The 26,274-nt window shown below is 56.1% G+C and overlaps 1 protein-coding gene and 1 long non-coding RNA gene across 13 annotated transcripts in view; both read right to left on the minus strand.

Annotated features, from left to right (window-relative positions):
* Positions 1 to 313: 313 nt before the first annotated feature.
* LOC130456882 (uncharacterized) lies at positions 314 to 7,655 on the minus strand. Its single transcript, XR_008915921.1, has 2 exons — positions 6,778 to 7,655; positions 314 to 999 (listed from the first exon to the last, which is right to left on the minus strand). It is a non-coding gene; the product is annotated as an uncharacterized LOC130456882 (long non-coding RNA).
* A 6,556-nt stretch (positions 7,656 to 14,211) lies between these two features.
* PCBP3 (poly(rC) binding protein 3) overlaps positions 14,212 to 26,274 on the minus strand; it is a 240,162-nt gene continuing 228,099 nt past the window's right edge. For 10 of the 12 annotated variants that reach the window (XM_056814568.1, XM_056814564.1, XM_056814563.1 and 7 more), the window contains 3 exons: positions 22,657 to 22,709; positions 17,944 to 18,113; positions 14,212 to 15,283 (listed from right to left, as the gene is read on the minus strand). In XM_056814568.1, the coding sequence (XP_056670546.1) occupies positions 15,247 to 15,283; positions 17,944 to 18,113; positions 22,657 to 22,709 (260 nt within the window). In that variant the 3' untranslated portion in view covers positions 14,212 to 15,246. The remainder of the gene's footprint in view (positions 15,284 to 17,943; positions 18,114 to 22,656; positions 22,710 to 26,274) is intronic. The other 2 variants (XM_056814574.1, XM_056814575.1) reach the window with 1 other exon arrangement.

Here is a 26,274-nt window from a genome sequence, read left to right on the forward strand (position 1 = left end):
GCACACCTAACCATGAACAGTGACTATCTCTAAAATTATCTCCTTTTATTTCTCGTAAGTAGTACTTAGCAACTGTATTTTCAAGAAGTTTACTTTTATCTGGGGAGGTTAACTTTGAGATGGTGTATTTTTCTTATAGTTATTGTAAGTAGAATCTTTATGATAACTTCTTATTGAGTTATGTTAGCACTGTTGAGGAATCTGCTAATTTTGTGACTTGATGTCATGTCCTGCTCCCTTGATGATTAATGAAGATTCCATTTGAGAGTAAAGCCAACCCAAGAATGAAGGCAGCATTTAAGACAGACTCTTCTGGTCTTTGCTATTTTCTTTATTTTACACATTGTGGACTTGAAGAGTTATCTTTTCAATGCATTTTCACAAGTAAGTTGATGCAGGCATTTCGTAAACTAGATCACAGAAGAGCAAGCCCCACTTGGAGTAACACAATGCAGATCACAGCACAGGGAGGCCACATCACATTGACTCACATAGAACCACGTGGGGTCACCAGGGGCTCTCTGACTATGGAGAGGAGGAGGAGGAGGAGCAGGTGCTAGCCTGGCACCTTGGTACTACTGGCAGGCAAAACAAGGAAACCCAGGGGCAGGGCTGGAACTGGAACCAGTATCTGGCACTACTTCATCACTGCTAAAGAGGAAACTACCACCACCCTAGACCACTATGGAGACCCCAGGATAAATGCCAGACTGGGCAAAAGGAGCTCCTGTTCCCCTTCTGGGTCCGAGGGGTCTCCCCTTCCTCAGCTATGTAACAGAACGCTTCCCAAGGCTCTCCACGTAGAAAGAAGCTTTCCGACACCACCAGGGAATCTTCACAGCCAGGCCCCTCCCAGAATCCAGGTTGCCGCCTTCCCAGGTACCATCTTCCTTTGCTTCAGAAATAATTCATGTTCAGCGAGCCGGTGACATTGGCCTGCCGGACTACTCCCGTCATGCCGTGGACGTACTTCTCACATAGGGCTCTGGAGCCACAGAACTGAAAGAGAGAAGTGAAAAAGCAGCCCCTGGGTGAGGAGAGCAGGGCTTGTCTGGCTCCAGTGCCCTCACTCGCCCCTGTGCCCTTGGCCAGCTGCTACTCCAAATGGCCTCGGAGCCACCAGGGCTGGCAAATATGGGCTGGAAGTGAACAAAGGAAGGGAGCTATCAAGGGGTGGCCCCCATTCTGAGCTGGGGGAGGGCTTCGGGCTGGCTGGAGGTGGATGCCCAGGAAGTGGATGAGGATTTGCTGACCCTGCTCAAGTGCATCCCAGCTATAGAGCTAAGGGGGACCTTGGAGCATTGCTGGTCTCATCCTCTTAGGTTGTGGCGGAGGAAACAGGCCAGAGAAGGTAAGACCCACAAGCAGAAAGTGAAGGACCCTGGACTCCGCGTGGGATGCTTCTCCCACTGCACAGGAGCTCCTTCTTGGGGAGCTGGACAAGCTCTCGATTCTCCAGCACCGTGTAAGGCCCTCCATGGCAAGGACTCTATTCCTTTTGTCCTGAATTGCTTTAGTGGCCTGGGCATCCCCCCCTCATCCACTCGGGCAGCTGAAGGAGAAGGACGTGACTGAGGCACATCCCCAAAGCTGCAGCCAGCTGTGTCCACGAGTTAGAAAAGAGGGGAAATGGAGGCAAGGCCCAAATTGTTCCACAGACCAAAGCAGACAACGGAAATCACACTAAAGAACACGATTGTCGCGCTCAGAAATGGCGGCCCAACGCCTGTGCCCTTCAATTTTACTAGGCGGGCAAACTTGGAGTTGGCTTTGGGAAAGCTCCTCTGTTGGGGAGAAGAAAGGCCTCGCCGGAGGCCGCTCATCTAGCCAAGACCAGATGGATACGACGGGAAGAGCCAAGAGGGGAGAAAAAAATCCCCATGCGAGCACACTCATACATGCAAACATACGTGTCCATGCACGCACACGCACACACATACAAGCACGAGTTCTTTCCTCTTAGAATGGCCTTCCAAGTCCAGGCTTTTCCAGGCAGACAGAACTCAAGGAAGAGTAATGAAGGGAGATCAAATGAGACCCACTCTCTGAGCCTCACAGGGGCCCGGCGCTCGGTCGTCCAGGCCAGCTCCCTCAGCGCAGAAATCCCTTCGCAACATCTTCCACTGGAGTCTTTCCAGTGATGGAATGTCGGGTTCTCAAGAATAATCATCTGGTAACACAAAAGACTCTTGTAATGAAGCCTGTGTGTTTCTGGACAGCTCTAATTGCTCTGCGTATGGCCTGATGTGGGGCAGTGGCTAGAGGGGCAGGCCCAGCGTCCAGAAGTCCAAATCTGGCCTCGGACTTCGCCCGGTTTGCCTCTGTTTCCCCATCTGCCAAATGAGCGGGAGAGGAAATGGCCAACCTCTCCAATAGCTCTGCCAGGAAGACCTCAAATTGGGTCACGACGGAAAACAGCTGAACAACAACAAACTCGAGCTGAAGCTTCCCCTTCCCCAGCTTCTAATAACTGATCCCAATTCTGGCCCCAGAGCTATACAGAAGAAGCCCCAGCTTGCTCCCAGAGACAGTGGTCACGCCTCTCCCCTCCACCCCTAGATGCCCCTCAACGTCCAGGCCTTCAGGCGTTCCTTACAACAGTCTCACGACTACACGAAACGGGTTCTGCGCCAAACGAACAAGATCCCACCTAAAATACGATCCCCAGAAGGGAACCCGTTCCTCACATTCCATGGGGCACCCCTTAGACAAAGGAGCTGGGCCAGAACAAACCAGACTTTCAAGAGGAAAACAAGGCCCTGGTTAAAGGAGGGTAACCCCCCAGCCCCCCCAGGGCTGAACAATAGTGGAGGTGACCAGAACAGATCAGGGAATGGGCTCTTCAAAGGCCTCCCCAATATTCACCAGACTGCTTGCCCTCTGCCCTAGAGCAGCAGCTCGGAGACAAGCAACACTTCATGGGCAAAATGGAGGCGAGGGAAGGATCGCTGGCGAGCACAGGATGCCCCATTAGGGAACTTAGAGAACGATTTCCAGCACAAACACACAGCAATAATGACCCACAGCACAGGTGTTATTGTCCGGTCAAACTGCCGAATGGAACTAAAAGCAGCGAACATCCAATCAAAGAGAAGATCGAAGCATGGGATGAAAATGCCCTCCGTGGAGGACGTCCACAGGCACTCAACCAGCCATACGTTCATGTAGACGCATCTGACAAATGGCGAATCTAGCTGGATTCCCTTCTCCCTAGAAACAGTTTGACGATGACAACAAGCAGAATCATTGCCCCCGGGAATTCCAGAAGGGTCATCATTAAGGACCTCAGACTTCCTGATCAATGCAGATGATGCAAAGGAATTCTAGGGTGTGTACATCACATCTCTTCAGGCTGAAAAACTTCATCTAGTAAGCCATGACCCACTGGATTTTCTAATAGAAACTCGCTGTCTTTCATAAACTAATGGATGTCAGATCTCCAGGTGGCCCCCAAATTTCCTTGAGAACCCCAGAAATCATCCTGGAACTGGACACAAAAAGAAAACCATTACCCATACTTATATATAACATTGATCCATAAGAACTTTGAAAGGGTTTTCAATAGTTGCTGCCACACTAAATACTCACAACATCCAAACTACATGGAAGGAAATGCTCTTGAAATCTAGAGATCCAGTGAGCTATATATCCGGGTTGTGTGGCCAAGAACACATTGAAGTGCACAACCTCCTTGTCCCCTACTGGGGGTCATTCCAAAGGTACTGTTGACATGCCTAAGGAAGATGACCATAGATCCCAAGGCTTTCATTCAATTCCTCAAAAATATCATTTTGCCCATCCATGCAAATACCAAGTGGTAATACAAGGACAGGGGACATGTGCCAGGACTTCCAGGGAAGAAGTTGAGAACAAGATGAATACAATAATATTAATGCAGCATGGAAGTGTAGTGGATGGAGAGACAGGGTGAGAGTCAGGAAGACTTGCATTCAGGTCCCACCTCTGACAAGCATCAGCTAAGTCACTTAACATCTCCGTGCCCTGGGAGCTGTTAGGCAAGATGATACAGAAGAGGTGACATTTGCTTCGGTGTTGGGAATTTCCTCTGAGGGAACTCCTGAACCAATGAAATAATAGTCAGCCCCCAAAAGATGATGATGGTGGTGGTGGTGGTGGCGGTAACAACAGGTATGAGAGTGCTTGAGCATGATTGATGTCAAAAGGAGGAATCTGAAAGGACATCAAGAAGGGTCTGCTCGAACTTGGGAGAGTAACGCTTACCCCTCGCATCAGCGGCCATGAGAGAACCAAAGGAATATAAGCTCCTTGAGGGCAGAGTCCATTTCCCCTTCGTCCGTGGTTGCTGTACTTGATACACAGAAGGTGCTCAAGAAATCCTTCGCTAGAAGTGTATCTTCTTTTTCCGAGTATACTGATTCCTCTGACGGAGCTTCTTGGGGCAGCAGGATTTCTCTTTTCTTTTTGTATCTCTAGAACTTAGCAGAGTGCCTAACCCCGAGGAGGAGATGCTTACTAAATGAACAGTAATGAACGAATGAATAAATGAATGAATGAAATCAGTGCAAAGGATGGCCGAGACTTGGTCTATTTCCCTGGTCTCTGGGCTGCAGCTTTCCTCCAGAGCTAGGACACATGGTCAGTGTAATAATAACACTAATAAACATGGTTTCTGTTGGGGAAATGAACTTCAATATTTATTGCTGGTGTTTTATTTTTGTTTGTCTCTGCTGCTCTTTTCTGGGCTCTGAGACAGAAAATAATTGAAATGCCATGTTTGAATCCCAGCTTTCCAGTTGCTTTGACTCAGCGATGTTTAGAGGAAAGAGTTTCATTCCTCAGTGGGAGCTTGCTTCTTTTGGACATTTTCTGGGGATCTGCACTTCCCAAGAAGCTCTCATTTCACTCCAATGCAGCTTCTTCCCAACCCATCAACCCTTTCCCCAGAACAACTGGGAATCAGCAGAGGATCAGCTGGATGACCTGAAACAAGTCAGTCCTCTCTCTGGGCTTTAGTGTCAGAACGTTAAAAATGAGCAGATTGAATGGGGCGTCTTCCAGCTCTCAAATTCTTGAACTCTGATTCCCAGGACTCCAGGGGCCAGTGCCCTGGGCCCTTGCTCATGGGAGGAGAACTGTAGCCTCCAGAATTATTGTGACAAATGGGGCAATTCCAGGCCCAGGAGCACCGGCGGGGGCAGGGGGTTGGTTTCTGTGGTGATTTCAGCCTTTCCAATGTACAGCTGGGAGACCACATCCACTTATTTCCATGGAGTTGGCGCATCTCAAGTCACACATGCAGAAGATAAACTTTACTATAACTCGACCATCCAAAGCAAGCGCGGCTCTCATCCTGCTTATTCAGAGGAGGAAGTGCTCACAATGCCCATCTAGAGTGGCTCAGTGGTTGGCACATGGGGCTGCTTCCTGGAGACAGAAGCTGTGTCCTCTCGAATGACTGATTGGATCATAGTCACTGCTGGATCACAGTAAGGAGGTGGGCCAGTCTAGCCAATCTGACCTCCATGCCCAGGACTACTACACTGGTGGCATGGGATCGGCTGGTCGACCTAATCTGGATGGAATCTCTAGCTCTCCCTGGCTTTTTACCAAGCTCTCATTGCTTCTTTATTGAGTCAACAAGTGGCCAATTCCATTAAAACAATTTTTAGAGATGAAATGATCATTCCATTGTGGCAGACTGGTATAGTGGAGAGAGCAGAACACCTGAATTTGAACCCAAGATCGGCTTCCCTCCTGAATGGAACCAGACAAGTCACTTTCCCTTTCTGGACCTTAGTTAGGGTCCTCATGTATAACTGAGATCCTATAAGTCAGTGTAGGGAAAGGGGAGGACATTTCCAAGGTCACACAGCTACTGAGTGAAGGAGGCATGATTTGAACCCAGAGCCTCCGGCTTCATCTCTTTCCACCACATATGATCTTGCCCATTTCCCAGTCTTCAGGCAGCATTCCACTTTATCCCAGACAAAGGGCTGACCTTGGGCTGGCAATCCCTGGAAGGAGACTTGGACAAGTCAAGCCCCGGGTTCGAGGGTGCTCGCTGGTCAGCAAGTGCTGCCTTCTAGATAACCCAGACCCCTTATACTGTAAAGGGAGTCTGTGCTACGGCCATCTGTACACGGGTTACAAAGAACACATTCCCCTGGGCGGGTATAGGGGTCCGTGCAGCCGGCACTGGGTCCCCCACTTGAGCTCAGTGACTGGCACAAGGTAATGGCTAGTAAGTGCTTTCTTCCTCCTTCTTGTCCTCCCTCCCTCCCTGCTCCCCCCCCCCCCCAACGGCTGCCATTTCCCCCAGACCAAGCGCGCTCGCTCGGCCTCCTTCCTGCAGGCATCCTCCCAGGATGGCCCGTTACACTCCGAGGATCCCCCCCCCCCCCAGGCCCGCTGGCCTCCCTGCCGGCCGCCCCCGCCGCTCTTGGTGCCTCTGGGGCTCTGGGAGCAGCCGGGCCCTCGGCCGTGCCAGGCCCGGTTCTCCTCCGGGGTCTCTTGGCCGCCGAGGAGCCGGGAGCCCGGGTCCCCCCAGCCCTCCTCGGCGCCACGCGGACGGCCGAGGTGCCAGCGGCCAGGGCGGAGCCCCGCCAGCGCCGCCCGAAGGTGACTTCCCAGAATTCCAGGCCGCCGAGCACCTGGGCCAAGGGGGGGCGGGGCGGGAAGGCCCCCTGGCGGCGGCTTCTCCGAGCGCAGAAGCAGAGGCCGCCTCGCTCGTGGGAGGGGGGAGGAGGGAGCCCCCGCCCCGCCCCGCCCCTACCCCGGACGGACGGACACACAGACCCGCAGACAGCGGCGCGGCGCGGTGAGTCAGGGCTCTGGAATTTGCCTGATTGAAACCGCGGGGAGACGGCGACACCTAGCGTCCGGCCCCCGCAACGACCTACCCTCGCGCTGTTGGCGGAGGCGCCGATCAGAAGCCAGGGTGACCCGGGGCCTCGGGCTGGGCCAAAGGGGCCTGGCGGCATCGGCCCACCCCATCCTGACCCAGAACCTCCATCCTGGTCAATAGCTGTCAGGGCCCGAGGAAACATTTGCGATGCTCGGCCACTTGTGACCGCTCAGGGACCTCAGGGGCCGCTTTGTCCACCCGGGGGCCGCTGTGTCCACTCGGGGGCCATTTTGTCCACCCGGGGACCTCAGGGGCCACTTTGTCCACCCGGGGACCTCAGGGGCCGCTTTGTCCACTCGGGGGCCACTTTGTCCACCCGGGGACCTCAGGGGCCACTTTGTCCACCCGGGGACCTCAGGGGCCACTTTGTCCACTGGGGGCCACTTTGTCCACTCGGGGGCCGCTGTGTCCACTCGGGGGCCGCTTTGTCCACCTGGGGACCTTGGGGCCAAAGAGGCCAGGGAGAGCTGCCCTAGCCCGGAGGCCCCCTTGCCCCTCAGACCTTGGAGGCCAGCAGGGTCCCCCTGAAAGCTGGCTGGCTCACGATTCACCCCCCTCAGGCGAGGGGCTTTGGGGGGGGCGTGTTCCTGCAGGGGCTCCCCCGCTGCTGCCAGGTGGATTATTCCAAGACTGTGACCCCGAGGGGGCCCAAGAGAGTGAGGTAAAGGAAATCTGGCCGGCCCGCCTGTGTGGGGCCCGGGCCTCGGCTGCACTCCGGCTGCCCAGAAAAGCTCCATTACGTTTGCAGAAGTGGCAGACAGGCGGGGGGGGGGGGGGGGGGGGTTCCACACTTCTTATTTCCCTTTCACCATGGCGACGAGTCCTCGTTCTGGCGCTGGAAGCTCTGCCCAAGGCCTTGCAGCCTCTGCCCACTCTCCCCTCCCCCTTCTGGCTCACTGGGTTTGGGCTCAGACAGGGGCGTCCTGAAGGTAAAGAGGGACCCGTGACAAAGCCACTTCTCTGGCCCCACTTTGGGCCTCGGGCCCTTCTCGAACCCTGGCGCAGCTAGAAGTCTTGGCGCAGGAGCTCCTAGGGCTGAGCTTGGCCACAGCCAATCCCAAGGAGCCTCAGTTTCCCCTGCCTGGAGAGGGGGTGGAGTGCGGCTCCTACTGCCAAGTGGGGAGCTTTGTGCCCCCAGATGACTGGCCTTGCTTCCATGCAGGCTCCTGCAGCCCTGACTCATCTGGCGGAGAAGGGGCTGCCTCCCCTCCCCAGTGCTGCTGACCCCAAGTCAGGCAAGCAAATGCAGACAGACCCCCCGACGGACAGAAGGAGGGACACACAGGAGGTGGACTCAACTAGACTGTTGGGGATGCCTCAGACACCTACACTCTGGGGGACCTTGATCAAGTACTTCCTCTCTCTAAACCTCAGTTTCTTCATCTGTAAAATGGGGATGATAACATCTACCTCCTGAGACATTATGAAGCTCAAAAGAGATCATCTAGTCAGTCAGCCAGTCAGCCCATAAATGTATCCAAGATAAGCAGTTAGAATGCTGGGCCTGGAATCAGGAAGACCTGAATTCAGATCTGGATGCAAACACTAGTTGTGTGACCCTGGGCAAGTCACTTCACCCTTTGGCCTCAAAGCTTCCTCATCTATAAATACACCGGAGAAGGAAATGGCCAAGCACTCCAGTAGCTCTGCCAAGCAACCCCCTGGCGGGGATCACAAAGAGTCGGGCACAACGGAAACAATATCTGTTCAGCACCCACTAGACGCCAGGCATTGTGCTAAGTGCCAGGGCTACCAAAAGAAGCAAAAGACGGTCTCTGCACCCAAGAAGCTCCGGAGATCTGAAAATGCCAGAGAAGTGTGTTATTATTGCTATGGCTAATGCTGCTGCCACTGCCACCGCTGCCACCACCACTGCTGCTGCTGTCACCACTGCCACCTCTACTGCTGCCACTGCTTCCACCACTACTGCCACTGCTGCCATCACCACTACTGCCACTGTCACCACTGCCACTGCTTCTACCACTACTGCCACCACCACCACCACCACTACTGCTGCTATCACCACTGCCACCTCTACTTCTGCCACTGCTTTCACCACTACTGCCACTGCCACCACTGCCACTGCTACTACTGCCACCACCACCACCACTGCCGCTACCACCACCACCACGACTGCTGCCACCACTGCCACCTCTACTGCTGCCACTGCTTTCACCACTACTGCCACTGCTGCCATCACCACTACTGCCACTGTCACCACTGCCACTGCTACTGCTGCTTCCACCACTACCGCCACCACCACCACCACCACTGCTGCTGCCACTGCTTCCACCACTACTGCCACTGCTGCCACCACCACTACTGCCGCTGTCACCACTGCCACTGCTTCCACCACTACTGCCACCACCACCACCACCACTACTGCTGCTGTCACCACTGCCACCTCTACTGCTGCCACTGCTTCCGCCACTACTGCCACTGCTGCCACTGCTTCCGCCACTACTGCCACCGCCACCACCACCACTGCTTCCTGGCAGTGCCACTGCCACCGCTGCCACCACCACTGCTGCCTGGCAGGGCCACCGCCACTGCTGCCACCTCTACTGCCACCACTACCACTACTGCCTCTGTCACCATTGCCACCTCTACTGCTGCCACTGCTTCCACCACTGCTGCCACCACTGCTGCCACCACTGCCACCACCACCACCATTACTGCTGCCAGAACAGGGCAGGGTGGGGGGTACTTGAGGCTCTGCCACTCTGGCTCTGAGGGGCATCTTCCTGATGTGTCTACACTGGCTGAGACAGAGAATGGGGTGGCCAGTCATTCCCCAGAGGTCTGGAGATCTCAATTCTCCTTCTCAGGGGTCAGAAAGAGTCAACATGAGCCTCTCGGGGTCTGTAACACCGGCAAATGGAGCGGCCGTGCTGCCCACATCCCCTGCCCTCCTTCCCTCCAGTGGACCCCCTGCTCTGATGCCCAAGCCATCCCCTCTCTGCCATCCCTCTCCAGAAGGGGCCGGCACGCCTGGGGGCTCATTTAGTGCTGCCCCAGGTGCCCACAGGCACGAAGATGGGCGATGCGGCCCCCAGGGCTCTGCCCCTTCAGGTCCGGAGAGGGCTCGGCCCCATGAGCCCAGGGGGCAGCCTGGCCATCGAGGCGCCACCCCAGCCAGCATGGCCCACTCTGGATGGGACGATTTCTGGAAGGCTTCCCAGAGCCCAGACGAGGGGAGAGGACCCAGCCCGGGCAGATGCCAGCGCACGAGGGGGCCCCCTTTCAGCCCTGGCCACCTAGTGCGGGTTCTTGGGGGGTCACTAGGAAGGGACGCCATCTGGGCCACAGTCAAGAGAAAAAGAATGGGAAGAAATCCTCCAAAGTTTGCAGCTGGGAGACCCCCGTGGGGCGGTGGGCAGTGAGGAGCGACTGGTTCCTTGGGCCCATCCTGAGGCGAGAAGGCACCATGGCTGGACTAGGACCCTAGAAGTCCTGGATTCAAATCCTGCCTCTTGACACATCTTAGCTGGGTGACCCTGAGAGGTGCTCTTTCTGGCCTCAGTTTCCCTCGTTGTAAAATGAAGAGCTGGGCTAGCTGGGCCCTGCCCTCTGCTCCGGGGGTCCCGAAAGGGGAACAGAAGCAAACTGGGGCCCAGACTCGCGCCTTCCTCCACGGCCAGTCATAAGCCGTGGACAGGCCTATGGCCCAGGCGGGCAGAGCGGAGTCCTCTGCGAGGCTGTCGGAGGAGGGGGCCTCCAAGGCCCCAACCGAGCTCCTGCGGCCCCTCTTCTCCCGCTGAGAACTGGCTGGCTGCCTCCGCCCCTCCGCGGCCTGGGAACGGGCACGGAGCCAGAGGGAGGCCGTCCGAGGACAGCCGGGCTCCCTCGGCCTGCCCGCCCGCCCGCGAGGGGCCTCGTGGTCATCTCCAGGCTGTCCGTCCCCAGCGGCCCAAACCAGCGCCCTGGGTGGCCCCACAGGGCGGCCGGGCTCTGCGCGGAACCTTCCCTGACTGAGCCGCTCGGGGATTCCTCCCTTTGGTCCTGCTCCTGCCCTGCGGCTGCCACGTCCCTCCTCCTTCAAGCGGGCCTCCCTGCGGCCTGTCCTCCCGAGCACTCTCCGAGGCTCTCGGGCCACACGAGGTGCCCAGAACCGAGCCCAGGGCCCGGCCGGGGGTGGGCGGGTTCTCAGCTCGAGCGCGTCGTCGGGCCGCGATCGAGCCCTTTCTGACTGCCGTCTGGCCTCTCTGGGCTCTCCTCCGCTCGGCGTCCGCTCGGGCCCGGCCGCTGGGGATCCCGACGGCCATCGCCAGGGTTGGGCCGCTCGGCAAGCGCAGCCGATGCCCGAGGAAGGCGCCGCCCTCCTGCCGACCCGCGTAGCCGAGATCTCCCGGTGCGGCTCGGACAACGGAGCTGCCCGCGGCGGGAGGGAGGCCAGTCCGGCCGCTGGAGCTCTTGCTGTGAGCGTTGGCTGACCACGCAGTGGAGAGTCCGCGGCGGGTTTCTCCCGGGCCGGCCGATGAGAAGAGCCGGGAGGCGTCCTGCCTTCTCTGGGTCTGTTGCCTAGCGACGAGGATCAAGAGATCGCAAAGTCAGGGATCCCAAGCACAGAGATCGAGTCTGGTTTTTTGGTCTATACGTGGGGAAACTGAGGCATGGGGGGAAGGGTCATGGATGGGAGTAGAGATTGGCCAGAGGGCTGTTGAGCTCTTTGCCTACATCGTCACAGGCAGGAAGCTTAATCCAGCAGAAAGAGCGATGGATTTCGTTAGGAGCCCTGGATTAAAATTCTACCTCCGCCCCTTAATAGCCCCTGCTGGGCCTCAGTTTCCCCATCTGTAAAATCAGAGAGCTGTCTTCGAGATCCTTCCCGATTCTAGATCTGATCCTACGACCTCCCCGAGCCTCCGCATTGTGCTCTGGGAAGTGATGGGAAGAAGGGGAGGAGATGCCCGGAGTCCTCCACGATTCTGATGTCAAATGGCCCCAAGCAGCCGTCCTGCGTGAGCCAGACTTCAAGTGGAAAAAGGCCTCGTTGCCGCCTCCAGCTCTGAGCTCATTCAAGTCACGTGGCCTGCAGATCAGGCCCCTCGAACCCCTGCCACGTGAGGCCCAGAAGAGACCCTGGATGGCAAACACATGACCTATCTCTAGCCCAGACCATGCCTCACTGACACGGCCAGAGAGAGCCCAGGAGGCCACGGAGGCAGAGGAGGGATGGCAGAGGCCATCGAACTCCCCACAAGGAAAAACCGTCTTTCCAGCAGAGCCCCACGGACTGATCTAGCCTTTGCCAGAAGACTTCCGCAGAGTGGGGGGGAGTCCACACTCTCCCAAGGGAGGGAGACATGGGGGGACAGCTTCACTGGCAGGGCGGTATCCAGCTGAAACGCGCCTCTTGGCTTTCAGGGGCCACGCAGGACCAGGCCACGCAGGACCAGGCCACGGTTTACAGTGAGTCGGCAAAGCCACGACTCTCCTCCACCCCAGTCTTTTCCAGACAAAGTGCTCCCGTGCCCAGCTCTCCCCCATCTTCTATGCCGTTTGGGGGGGTCCAAGCGTGAAACCCACCATTCATCCCTGCTCACACGCATTTCACAACGTCTAGCCAAGCGCTGAATGGTGGTTCTGGCCTCCTGCGTGTCAGCCATCCGAAGCCCCCAGCTCCGGCCGTGCTGGGACAAAGACGCGCAAGGAGAGGTCGCTGGCTGCGGGAGCGACCCCGGGACGAGTGACACGCTCATTCCGCCACTCCTGAGGGGAGCCCAGCCTGGCCCCTCTGTTTCACACTCTACGTGGGCAGACGCTGCCTGCGGAGCCAAACAAGGAACCAAGATGGGTCTGGTTTGAGCCTGGGCGGCCTCTGAGCCTCTGCAGACGTTCATCTGGCTGACCTGGACTGGAGTAGTTCGTCCCTTCAGCATGAGAGTCTGCATGGCATGGTGGAGCCAGGAAGAGGTGGGTTCGGATCCTGCCTCTGCCCCTCCCGACCCCCCAAGACCTGGGTGGTGGAGGGAGTTTCCTCACCAGGAAGTTCTCTGTGCTGATGGAATCCCAGGTCCAGGGCCCGACTCCATCCTCTGGAGGAAAGTCCAGCCGAGTCGTGGCGAGGGGGAGTGTGGCCAGTTTGGGCTCCCTGGGCCCTCGATGTCTTTAGAAGGGCATCGGATGGAGGAAGCCGACATCACTGGCCTGACAGTGGCTCAGAGGCCCTTTGGTGAAAGCAGGGCCCAGCGTTCACTCCAAGCCCTCGGCGCCCCTCCAGCATCTCTCGAGACTCGCTCAGGGGATCCCTTGAGGACGCTCGCCCGTCCTGCCAAACTGTGCCCTCCCCTGCATGAGTCTTCGTGGACTCAGTCAGTGCGTACTTCAGTCTGCTGCCCATCTTCTCTGGAGGAGCAGGAAGCCCCATCAGTGAGACTCCTTCACTCATGGCTGCCCTACAGAGGCTGGCGGCGGGCAGAGTCCTGAGAAAAGCTCCTCCATTGGCTGGTCCAGCCCAAATCCCAGCCTGGAGTCTTTCCTCTGTCCCCTTTCCCAGGCTGCTCTGCCAGACCTTGGGCCCCCCATGGCCCGGCCCTGGCACGAAAGCCTTCAAGGGTGCTCCAGGCAGGCAGTCTGTGCGCCATTCTGGATCATTCCAGTTGGCACATGTGTGTGCAGGGCAGATCCGAGTCCCCTCTCTGGGGCTGCGCAGGGAAGGCTGGGTCTGACCCCAGACTCGGGGGCTTGCGAGGTAGGCCGAAATGAGGAAGCCCAGGGAGGGGCTCTAGCCTGGGAGCTGCTGTGCACTGCGAGGAGTCGGGGGGCAGAGGGGGGCGATGAACATGGGCAACAATGAGGCTCCAAAGCAGGAGAAGAAGGGCAGGAAATACCTGGGGATGGGCAGATGGATGGACAGATGGACAGAGGGGCAACGGAGAAAGGGCAAAGGGGGACAGTGGAGGGGGGCAGGAAGGGAAGGGAGGCTGCAACCCACTTATGGCAAGCCAGAGGCAGCGTCTCTGGGACGAGGCTCTCTTTTCATTGCATCCTAGCGTGTTCTTGTGAACATGGGCTCAGCCCTGGAAAAAGGGAAGAGAGCAGAAGGCAGTCCAGAGAGGGCGGCCAACCACAGACAAGGCTTTCTGGGAGGGAGGAGGCGCTCCCCAGGGCCCATATGGGGGAGGGCAAAGAGGTGGGTCATGAGTGGGATTCCCCAAATGCCACGCTGGCAAGTTCCCGCCTGTGATGGCATCCAAGGTCTGCTCTAGAACCTCAGCTCCTCCAGACCCGCCATGGGGCCCGGGCCGGGCGCGGAGCACGGCAGGACGAGTCCAGCTGCGGAGGGAGAGGAGAGGGCAGAACAGAGAGACAGAAGTCGGGGCTCGTTGGTCGCAGAGCTGCACAGACATTTATTGAGTACAAACAACAGCCAACACAGCAGGCTCCCAGAGACTGGAGCATCCTGAGCTTGAGCCAAAGAAAAGTTCTCGAGAAGCTACTGTCATGGGGAAGGTCCCAGGGGTCCCTGGAGATCCCCATAGCATGTCACCCCCACCCAGCCCCAGCAAATGATCTCCCAGTTCAAAAATAAAGCTGACTTTCCCCCCACTTGCTCTCGCGAATACTACAATGGCTTGTCTGGGCCCCGCCATACTGACTGGGAGAAGCCCCTTCCCGTGTGGGCTCCAGAGGAGGCATCTGCAGTCTCCATGGGTCCCCGCACATTCGACTTCCAAAATAACAAGGAAAAGCCATGCCAAGGAGGTTTCAGGATGTGGGTCAGAGGGTCAAAGGGGAGCCAAGACAAGCAAAGGGGCGTGTGAGGGTGGGAGAGGAGGCCGGGAGGGGACGGAGGGGAAGTCGGAATGGAATCCTGGAGAGTGAAGACAAAAGCAACCATAGTTCTAGAGGACGGCTTCGATTCTAATCTAGTGGCCGTGGCCGTGGTACCAAATGGCAAAGCAAACGTGAGCACATCTAGGCTAGGCTGACACTACGGGATAAGCTTTCTCTAGAAAAGGCCCAAATGGGGCCACCCAGGAGGGACGGAAAAGAACCAACAGCATACGTGCACCAAAAGCATGGACGGCCGGCCCTGGAGCATCAGGGAAGAGCTCAGGAGCCGTCGGGGAGAGCTACAGGCTGGAGCTAGTAAAGAGGTGTGTGTGTGTGTGTGTGTGTGTGTGAGAGAGAGAGAGTGTGTGTGGGTGAGAGTGTGGGAGTATGTGTGTGCGAGTGTGCATGTGTGCATTATGTGAGTGTATGTGTAATATATAGATATATTTGTTAGTAAAGAAAAACCCTATATACTGATTGGGGGAAGGGAGGACAGTCAATATACAGATTGTACAAGCTGGGTGGAGTGCCACTGGCTGGAGAGGGTCGGGTGATGCAGAATGAAGGATGATGGGTAGAAATTAGAGCGCGCCCATTCCAGTGACCTCAGACGTCAGCCTAGAATAGACAAAGGCAAAGAGAAAAGGGAGAGGAAAGAGATTAGAAATGGAAACGCACATAGCTTCCGGGGACACGGGCAGGACACTGAGGCCCTCCTCTGCCCTGCTGACATGCCTATTCATTGCCCAACTATTAGACCAGGAACAGAGAAAAGGATGGGTGAGGCCAGCGGAAGAGTGGCTCTCCTGCTCTCTTCCATACTGGCGCCTCCTCTATGTGCCCGGCACACACAACAAAGGGCAGGCTTTCATCCACTGCAGCCGAGCAGGGATGACACCAGGTCCCTGGGCTGGGTCAGACACCAAAGCAGTTCCCCCGCCTCTGGCCTATCTCCACCTCAGAACTTGAATCCCTCAGCAGGTGCTACCTCGGGCTGCTAGCGGGCAGGGGAGGGTGTCCAGGGAGGGGTTCCCAAGGGAGTAACAGGGGAAGGGGGCAGCGGAACAGGATTCCTACATAAAGAGCTGCTTCACAGGGACCGAAACAAGCTTCCCAGGTGGCTGAGGAGAGGGTTTTGGAGGAAGGCCAAGGCCGCTGTCATACAAAGACGTGTGAATGAGGTCTGGGCCAACTCAGAAGAGTGGAGAGTTTCATCAGCCCCACTTCTCAGCGTCGCCCCCCCCTTGGCCCTCATTCTTTGCCTTTAGGGCCCCCTACGACAGTACAGGAAAAGAAACGTCTGGCGAAACTTGGGCTCCTCCAGGTCTGGGGAATCTAGGCCTAGTTTTAACTCTCCTACTGTGTGACCTGGATAAACCCTTCTTAAACCCCAGACAGGAGCCTCTGTAAAATGGACAAGAGGGACCATGCAGCCTCTCACACTCTTTGGCTCTAAGATGCTCGAACAGCGAAGGAAACTGGAATCCGCGCCATTTATGGTGGCTGAGTCAAGCCAAGCCACAGCCTTCACGGGGGCTCTCTTGTCCCCCAGGTTTTGATGGTTACACGGAGAGGCTTGGCCACACCTATTCTTCCAAAGGCCCTCGATTCAGTCAGTGACTCGCCATGAGTCAATCTAGAAAGGTAGCGTCGGGTCTCTAACGCCAAAGCTGTAGAGCTCCAGGCAGCTCAAACTACCAGAATGTCTGCCTACCCGGTAGCCGTGCTCTTGGAGAATGCCCCCAGTGCCTGCTGGCTCATCCCCAAAAGTTCGCTCAGTTATCCTGCACTTCTCTGGGGTTCTAGTTCTTGCACTATGGGGAAGGGCTAGAAGGCGTCTCCCAGCTGCCCAGAACCTCCTGTTCCTCAGCCACACTTCAGTTAGAGCCTTGGGAGGACAGTGATTTTTCAGTCCTTCGAGCGGTTCAGGAAATGACAACACTGGGGAACGGACTATGGAGCGAGTGCTCCCCGTGCTGTCAGTTCTGGGTCTGCTTTGTTCCTCCCTGAGCACCTCCCTCTAGACTGTTTGCATCTGGCAAGCGTCCTTGATGTAAGCTGGAAGGCTAGGCCACTTTCATGGCAGATACTGGGCAGATGGGCATCTGCTTTCCAGGCAGACACCCACCCAGCCTGGGGGCGGAGCCTCTCATTCAGCTTCTCTAGTGGGCTACTTCTTATTGTTCTTGTTTTTGGACAGAAAACCAAAAGGCTGCATCTAAAGGCCCAAAGAATTTTCCTGGAAAACTCTATTTAGTAGAATGACTCGAGGAAATGGAAGCTCTGGCAAGGGAAGCAATTGCCAAGTAAGTGAGCTATGCCATGGACATTGGGAATAGTCTTCCAAGGTAATAATAACCTGGGCTATGGCCACTGGAAAGAAGATGTCCATCCTGGTCTCGAGACATGGCCAGGGTTGGAGTGACTTGGGAATCTCAGGTTCCACGACGACCACAGGGCGTGCGTGGTCATGTTAACTCCCGCTTGAAATACGGAGGGAAATCAAGGCTTTGGGAGTGGCCTGCTTAAGCAAAGGCTTGATCTTTGTGGAAATGTGGCTGAATCCGGCCACTTTATGGAGTGGGGGTTGGGAGGGCTCAATCGCCTCATCTGACAAAATCTTCCCTCCTCTAGAGTTACTTGGGACTCAAAAGGCTAGACAATGAGGGAGAAGGCCTGGGGGGCACATGTCTGGCTGTAGGAGACTGTTTAGGTGAAGAGGAAGATCAAGGTCTAGAAGTGAGAAGGCAATGTGGGAGAATGGAGGGACATCAGAAGGGGTGATGGAGAACCTGCCCATTAGATTGGCTTTGGGTGATCTACTACATGAACACTAAGTTCCTGGGAAGCTGATTTGCATGCCAGGCAGGCAATGGGACTTGCTCCTGGTCTAGGCAATCTTCCACATCAAGTTTCCATGAAAGAAATATTTCAAGATTGGAGAGGGAAGCAAGTTGGATGTGGTGGCCACCATTTGCAAAATGGCGCCAGGTGTCTCTAAAGCATGACCTCTCCGTTCATGCCGGCAGAGAAGCTACTGATCGCCAAGAGGCCCGATCCAGTTTTTCCACCTACTTTGAACTTGGCCACGTTTCAAGTCTCAAGATGTCGTTTCTGTCTGCCTAAGGTACAGGGAGCTCTCCTGAATCTGGATCTTAGCCATAGGATGCTCGGTGCTATCATATCTTATGCTTGGTTGTCCTCCTGTAGCAGTAGCTAGCCCAGAAGCCCAGGGTGGCAAGGGGGCGAGAGTCAAGGCTCCAGTTACCACCGCTCACCTGGCATTGATGAGGTATTGGGCAAGGCTGATGTTAGCTGGGGTTCCTGTGATGGTAATTTGGCGCTCCGATGACCCTTCTGTGGCATTGGCGATTTTGATCTGTGCTCCAGACATCTGCCGAATTTCATTGATTTTGGTCCCTTGGCGTCCGATTATGCAGCCTATTAGCTAGAAAAAAGGACGGAGGGAATTTTCTTAGAGAAGAATCTGAGGAAGTCCTCTCCCGGCCAGTAAGCAGGAGCACCCAGCCACAGGTTACGGCATTTGCTGGCAAATCGACTTTGCTCTTTGACCACTGGGAGAATTTAGTGCTCCTGAAAGGAAGCAACCCTGCCTGGGAGCCCACTGGAGTGAGGCTGCCCACTCTGCAGTCCAGCAGGTACACCCCCTCTCTCTTTCTCCTGAGTGAGATCCCCTATGCTTAGGACCCAGCAAGCTGGAGAACTCTTGCCAAAAGGTGAAGCCTTGTGATGTGCTCAGAATTCTTATGGTGACATTCAGCCCAAGACCCCTAACCCCTGGTTTCACAGAGGACCAGGTCAGAACTGACCCGGGGCTTTGCAGCTGGAAGAGGAAGGGCCGATGCTATGCTCCTGACGAAAGCTGACTTAGAGTCAATCACATCACGGAAAATCCTTGCCCTTTGGCATGTGGATTTTGGCCCACAGGTGGCTCTGGTTTTCCCTCTTAGCTTTCTTTTATTCTTAACCAAAGATCAGATAAAGCATGGCAAGATTTCACCAAAGACTCTGTGGCTCTGCCAGGCATCTGTTGCCATGCTCCAACTTCTGATCAGCCTGATGAGCAGGCAGGAGACCAATGGAAGAACAACTCTTCCCAGAAGCCAAGTTTAGGGAGCAGCAAGAAAGAGGAAAATATGGCAAGAAGAAATGGAAGCCAGTGGCAGAAGAACAGCCAGGGAAGGACACTGGTTGGATGGTCTGGAGAGAAAAGTTCTCCCTTTCTAGCGAGTCTCCCATCTAAAGAAAAACTCACCAGCCTATCTTCCTCTTGTGCTTTGGCCCTGCCTCAGATGTGATCCTCAGAGAAGAGAAAGCAGGGCATATTTTAGTGATCAGCTTTAGATGCTGTCTCGCCAACATGGGGACCTCCTAAGAACTTTTGGTGAAGTGAGCACCTATCACCCATCCCTTTGTTTCTAAGATGTGGCATCTTAAAGAGCATGGCTGCCAGGATCAGGGAAGAAATGGACAATGTAAAGGGCATAGAGAAGAGCAAGGGGACTCCAGGTAACTCTTGCAGAGGGATTTCTGAAGTTTTCTACTCAGCAGGATTAACTGTGCTGGAAGAAGAGAAGAGGCCCTTAGTCTATTACCAAAGACAAGTGGAAGTCATGAAAGGGAGGAATTCACCAGTATTCTTGGACTCCACTTTGTCATCTCTATAAGGGGGACAAGAGCATCTAGAGAGCTTTGGGAAGTCTGATGAGTGCCAATCTAATGACAAAGCATAAGGACATGTAGAAGTTCTAGCAAGAGCCCCTGTGGTAGCACCAAGCAGGCGTGCCTATGTCACTAAATGTCAGATGGGAAGAGTGACCTTGAAGAGGGAATTAGCCATGGGCCTACAGAAGGGAGATGTATCAGGAAGACTGGAGGATCTTGCAGCAGAGATGACCTTGGACCTTCTCCAGAGGTTTGGATCCTGTTCTTCCCTGAAGCCTTTCCAGTGTCTCTGCCAAGGACACAAAGGGTGGATGAGTCTGGTCAAGATTAGGGCTTTGCACCCATCTGGGGCACAGCCTGGCACCTGCTGCTGTGCCAGAGCCCCTCTGAATGTAAGTGGTACTGGGCATGGACATGGGGGATGCAGGAGTCCTGGGAGGAAGATGTCCTGACAAGGACAAGGAGACCCAGGCTCCTCCAGTCTCTATGCACCCTGTGGACAGTAGCTTCTCGTGCTGGGGCCACTATTGGCCCCTGGCTTAGCTCTCCTTTTCCTCAGACACTTCCAAAGCTCTCCATTCCCTTGGGTCCTTTTCCTTGCCCACCCGAGCCCCCTCAAGCTGGGTTCTCACGGCTCGGTGGTGCTTGGAAAACTCTTTGAAAAGGAAGACGTGGCTCTTTCCCAGGTTAGCCTTTTAGCTTTTCCATCTGGCCCCTTCCTTTGGCGTTGGCCCTCCATCCTGGCCCCACCAGGCCCTTTTTGCCGTTCTTTCCCGGGGTAATTGCCTCTTCATGCCTCGCCCCCTTCCCTTCCTGCTCCAGGGCTCATCCTCTCTCCTGAGGGTCTGTGGCCTTCAGCAAGCTCTTCTGAGAACATCTTCAGAACCTGTGCAGAAGGCGTCCCTTCTCCTTCCACTCTCGCTCTTGGGGGGCCAATGGTTAGGTCCGTCCAAAGAGCGACTGGAGCTGGCCTTACGTCAAGAAGACCTCAGTTCAAGTGCTGTCTGCGACAGCCACTGGCTGTGTGACCCTGAGCAAGTCAGTGCCTGGACTCCCAGCGGTCCAAGAGGCATATTAGTGTAGGGGTTCCTTATTCAGGCCTTCTCCTGGACCAGCACAATCGCCGCCGGGCGAGTGCGCAAAGAAAGGACAGGACAGGAGAGGAAGGGGCGGGGGAGGAGCAAAGCAAGACACAAAACGGAACCCAAAAACAAAGGCAACCCCGAGATCAGAGATGAGCAGCCAGTCATTCCTGCTGCCTCCCTCCTGGGACCCACAGCTGAGTCACTCTGGAAGTTCCTTCTACTGATGCAGAACAACTAGGAGGCTACGGCAGCTCTAGAAAATGGTCTGGAGCACCTGGATGGCCCCAACTTGGCCAGGACCCCCCGACCTGTGTGTGCCAGAGCCGGGGCTTGATGTGTGGCCTTTAGCAAAGTGGGATTTGTATTCCGCTGCGCTGTCTCCAGCCTTGCTGCTGGTCCCTGGCATTCCCGATTGATTTCGAGAATCTCTTTTCGCTCTTTAAGAACTGCTGAATTCTTTTGCTTTTGCCGAACGCCACAATTTGGCCGCCTTCCGGGTCTGAGTGCGGATTTGTGCCAAGATGGCTGCTCTCGAGAGCTGAGCGGCTGATTCGAAGAGCTTTGGCACGGATGAGTGGGAGAAGCTCAGTTACTTACCATGTTGCCGCCTTGGCTTCCTCCTCGAGGACCCCTGGGCCCACAGCCGGAGGGGGGACAGATGGACGGCCTTTGTGGGCCCCTCCTCGCTGGGTGGGGTGCTGCCCGAATTTTCCAAGGGGAACCACATCCTTGGCTTGGCCCAGCCATTCTTCACGGAGCTTCAGCCCTGGGGAGCTACACACGCGATAACGTTTGTCAAGCTTGCCGTGAGCCCGCGGAAAGTCAGGCAGGCAGTCCGGCATCTTGATGGCTCCTGGTGGGAGAAGGAAACCTCAGCTCCCTCCTCCCAGGCGCACCAAGTTGGGGCAGAATGAGCATTGCGGGTGCCCGCAGCTGGGAATGGGGGATGCCAAAGGCACCCGCTGCCTGGCCAGTGCCAAAGGCCGACTTCTTCAGGTGGGAAGGAAGCCAGAAGCTGACGTGCTTTCCTTCCTTTCCTTCCGCAGGCTGAGTCTCTGGGGGTGCTGGGCCTCCTCTGCCTTTTCACCATCGCTGGCCCTCCAGCTCTCCTGGCCTTCCTTACCCGAGATCCGCAGAGGCACATCCTCATCGCTGGCTGCCGCTCTGGGACTAGCCTGTGGCTCTGTCTCTGGCTGATTCTTCGGGCTCCAGCTCTGTGACCTCCCATGCTGAGCTTCAGCACGGACAAAGGAAAGCCTTGAGATGGATGTGGGAGGCCTTCCTGACTGTCAGGGACTCTGGAGCGCTCGCTTGTCCATCATCCATTGGCCACAAGGAGAAGAGATGGGACGTGGGAAAAAACACGAGCGCGGGCAGCGCGAACCCGCTCGCTATTGCTATCGCTCGGGCTCGCGCACAAGAAGAAACCTCGGGATGTCAGAACTCAGAAGGGGACGCTCTACGCCTTCGCAGGGAAAGGGCTGCCTGGGCTGGTCACTGCAGAGGAAGGCAAGCATGGAGATGGATGGCAGACCCCCAGCCCATGGCGGCGGAGGGGAGCTGGAGGTTAGCCTAGAGGGGAAAAGACTTGCTGAGACACGATCATTTCTTCCTGTCTCTCAAGGTCTAGCCCAGGGAAGTGGCCTGGATCGAGGAGGCAGAACCAAGAGTAGAGGGATGGAGCTGGGAAGATGGAAAAGGGGCCTTGATGGCGGGACCGGCTTCCTAACAATGAGTGGAGCTGGCCCAGGGTGAAGAGGGCAGCCTCAGGAGGCTCTGGGCTCACCTCCGGGGACTTAGACGTGCCCAGGCTGGCCCAGGGACAGCCTGAGAGGTGGGACAGGATGCCGTGGCCCTCGAGGCCCTTCCGGCTCTAAAGTCTGGGAACCCCCTCCAGCCCTGGGGAGGAAGGGGCTGCTGGCCTGCTGCTCTCCTACAGGGCTGAGCACTTTCGGTCCAGCCTCTTTCACGAGCACTAAATTCCCTTGAAGTGTGGCCACAGGGAGAAGGCAAGAGAGGGAAGTCTGAGCTACGCCAGCGGGTTTGGCCTGCGCGGCTCCTGAAGTCCACAGCTTAGCTGTGGGTCACCTCCAGGGAGGCCCCCGGCAGCCCGGGAGCCAGGGCGGCCTCTGCCTCAGCCTCTCCCCACTGGCTTTCCCATTCACATGTGACCCTCCCGCTCACACGGGCACACAGAGGAGTCAGAGAGGCTATACTCACATCATTGGGAATGGTGAGTTCATGAGTACTGGCTGGGGGACTGGCATCCAGACCTGGGCACAGGTAAGGGAACATGGTTACAGCTGGAAGGAAAAGCACCCCTCGTCTGACACGGGGGAGGAGCAGGGGCACACGCGCGCACACACACACACACACGCCACACGTGGAGCCTTGTTTACAGGGATGGGAGCAAAGACTCACAGCAGTAGGAAAGGAGCCTAAGGCAGGTAGGTAGGAAGGAGGGAGGAAGGGAAAAAAGGAGGGAAGGAAAGGAGGGAGGGAGAGAGGGAGGAAGGAAGGAAGGAAGGAAGGAAGGAAGGAAGGAAGGAAGGAAGGAAGGAAGGAAGGAAGGAAGGAAGGAAGGAAGGAAGGAAGGAAGGGAGGGAGGGAGGGAGGGAGGGAGGGAGGGAGGGAGGGAGGGAGGGAGGGAGGGAGGGAGGGAGGAAGGAAGGAAGGAAGGAAGGAAGGGAGGGAGGGAGGGAGGGAGGGAGGGAGGGAGGGAGGGAGGGAGAGAAGGGAAGAGAGAAGGAAGGAAGGGAGGGAGGAAGGAGGAAAGGAAGGAAGAAAGGGAGGGAAGGAGGGAGGAATGAGAGGCCGGACGGAGGGAGGAAACGATTTTCTTCAGTTTTGTGCTGACAGTCCAGATACAGCAATCGTGGCCAAGGTGCCGAATGCACACTGCTCAAGGAACTCTGGACCTGTGCCGTCTCTACTCTTTGAATACCAAACTGATAGCTGCTCAGCCTGTCTCAAAGGTCCAGTGGACAAACAAATGGGACTCCTTTAATGGAGACGGTAGCATGTCTGTGTAGGTCGTGCCGTTCAAGGTCGAATCGGAGATGGGCCCTAATGGCCCAAATCATGACAGGAGACATCAAAGAGCCTCTCTGGGAAGGTATTCCCCGAAGGCTAAAGCTCTTATTTTGCTCCCGTGGCTGAAATGGCCACCCAAACTCCTGCCATTGTCTTGATGGAAGGAGACTGGTTGGCCATGACACAGGGCCGAGGGCTTCTCTGCAGCAGCAGTGGGTGTGTGGCTGAGCCTCAGCATCTGTGAGGGCACGAGGTCGGGGTTCATGGTTACAGACAGCAGGAGGAGGGGTTCAAGATTGTCTCGTCAAAATAAGCCTATTCCATTGGCTGGGCTTTACTAGACTAAAATGCCAGATGCCGAACGCCAGGTCCCAAGTTCAGCCCAAAGAACCCAAAGCCTCCACGCCAATCCCTTCTTGCTGTGAGGGCTTCGCCTCCTCTCCCTGAATGCCCCACGAGGGGGCCCAACATAAGGGGGCTCGGCCAGCTGGCTACCGAAGCTTGCCCAAGCGTCCATGAACTATTGCTAGGAACGACAGTTACGCCACCTCTCCTTTTCTCAGTGGCATCTGGACAGTGAAAGCTTCTGACAGTCAGAATGTAGCTGCCAGTGACCACTCACTGAATCCATCAACCAACGACTGAGCAGCTGGGACTGGAGGTGGAGAGGAGGGGAAGAGTTGAGAAGGAAATGCCAGAATTCCGCCTCTTCAGGACTGTTGATGTGGCCGCAGACCACTGGGCGGACCACGGGGTGGAACGCATTAATCAACTACACAACTACTCCTGCCCCCTTAGCGCTACTTGCTGGAATGGCAGCCCCTCTGGAGAGCTTGTGTCTGTCCCCTGGCATTTCTGTAGCCTGATATCGACCTGGTGACACAGTAGTCAGTGGGAAGATCTGAGACGAGCTCCCTTCAAGGCTCAGCCCATGGGTCTACTCCTACAGGAAGCCCGTCCTGATCTCCCTGGCTGCTAGTGTCTTCTTCCCCAATTACTCTGGGGCTAGAGTCTATGCAGATGCTATTCCTCTCGATAAAAAGTTCCCTTGGGGAGGGAGGGGGCCATTTTACACGCTCGGAGCCCAGTGGAACAGGTGCTTAATAGAAGAGGGGCAACGGCAAAGCCACCAGCCTTCTGCAACATGTTTTAAACCCAACTGACATGACCGCAAGCCGTCTGACTCTGTTCTCCCACTAGGAACATCTCAAAGCTGGGACTGGCTCAGAGCACAGAGGTGTTGGCCCTCTCAGGAAAGTCATCTCTAATGGACTGGATGGCCATTAAACCCAAACCAGAAGGCACCTGAAAGGTCATTCTATGCAAGCCCTCTCACTTTAGACTGAGGCCCAGGGAAGGAAGGGACTTGACCAAGGTCATGTAAGCAGTAAGTGACATAACCCACAGCCTCTGGCCCCAGTGTCCTTTTTCCTGTCTCCCTGCCCCTGCCCCGAGAACAAAACTGTCCTCATTCCAATGTCGCTTGAGGCCCAGCAGCACGATGGAGAGTTGGATGGGCTCTCGGAGAGCCCTTCCACTTTATAGAGAAAGAAACTGAAGCTCTTGAAGGGAAAGGGACTCGGCCTGCCTATATTCTAGCCATGGCCAGAGCCTGGGACCACATTATTCAGCTACTCAGACACTCCCAAGTAGCCGAACCCTGTTTTGTCTCCACTGTGCAATCCAGTTATCTTCCTGTCTGTCTGTCCAGCTCTCTGTGAACTCTGCCTACTGTCTCTCCGTCTAGTCATCCATCATCTCTGCCTATCACCCACCAACCCATCTGCCATTGCTGTCTCTGTCTGTCCATCTCTCTCTCTCCCTCTCCTTCTCTCTCTTTCTCTACATCTCTCAGTCTCTCTCTGTCTGTTTCTCTGTCTCTGTTTCTTTGTTTCTCTCTCTGTCTCTCTGTCTCCCTCTCTGTCTCTGCTTCTCTCTCTCTCTTTGTCTCTGCTTCTCTCTCTGTGTCTGTCTCTCCCTGTCTCTGTCTCCCCCCTCTCTCTCTGCCTCTCTCTCTCTGTCTCTCTCTCCATCTCTCCCTCTCTCTGACTCCATCTCTCTCTCTGTGTCTCTGTCTCTCTCCCTCCCCCCGTCTCTCAGTCATCTCTCTCCATCTTCCATCTCTTTATCTGTCTCTCCATCTCTCCACCCACCCCGCCATCTAGCTTCCTCTCTCCCCACTTCCTTCCACCCGAGCCTCCCTCTTTGGAACAGCAGCTCCGCGCAACATGGAGTGCTGCTTCCTTCTTGTCCGTCTCTCCACTGCCTGGCCCAGAGCCTGGGACACATCAGGGCTTACTAAGTGCCCCTGAATTGACTGATGGGCCAATTGGGTCAGGCAGATCCCGCTGATCCTCGCCCGCCCATCCTGGGGAGCTCTTGCTCGGGCCCTCCCATAAGTGCATTCCGGGGTGTCTGCTCCTCCGTGCTGGAAGCCTCTCTTGATTTCTCCTGGGATCCCAGTGTGGGCACTGAATACGCCGGTGTGTTAGTAACCCAGCTGGGGTCTGCGGGATGGCTCTGAACAGCCTAAGGAACTCGTGGGCCGATGGACTGAGGGAGACACAGCCGTGGGGGCTCAGTGACAAGCCCGTCTTCAGGCCAGGCTCGTTGGGTCCCAACATTCGGCCCTGCCTGCCATGGTTGCCTACACAAGGTAGGCTCCCATCGCCCTACCCGGAGCACCATCCGGACTCTTCACAAATGAGCATTCAGAAATGCTTCCTGGAATCAGTTCAGCGAATGGCATCCACGTCCCAATCCAGTCGAGGGCAGGGTCTGGACATCTTCGTTGGGCCTCACAGT

This window comes from Monodelphis domestica, chromosome 2, assembly GCF_027887165.1.
Source record: "Monodelphis domestica isolate mMonDom1 chromosome 2, mMonDom1.pri, whole genome shotgun sequence".
Classification (NCBI taxonomy): domain Eukaryota; kingdom Metazoa; phylum Chordata; class Mammalia; order Didelphimorphia; family Didelphidae; genus Monodelphis; species Monodelphis domestica.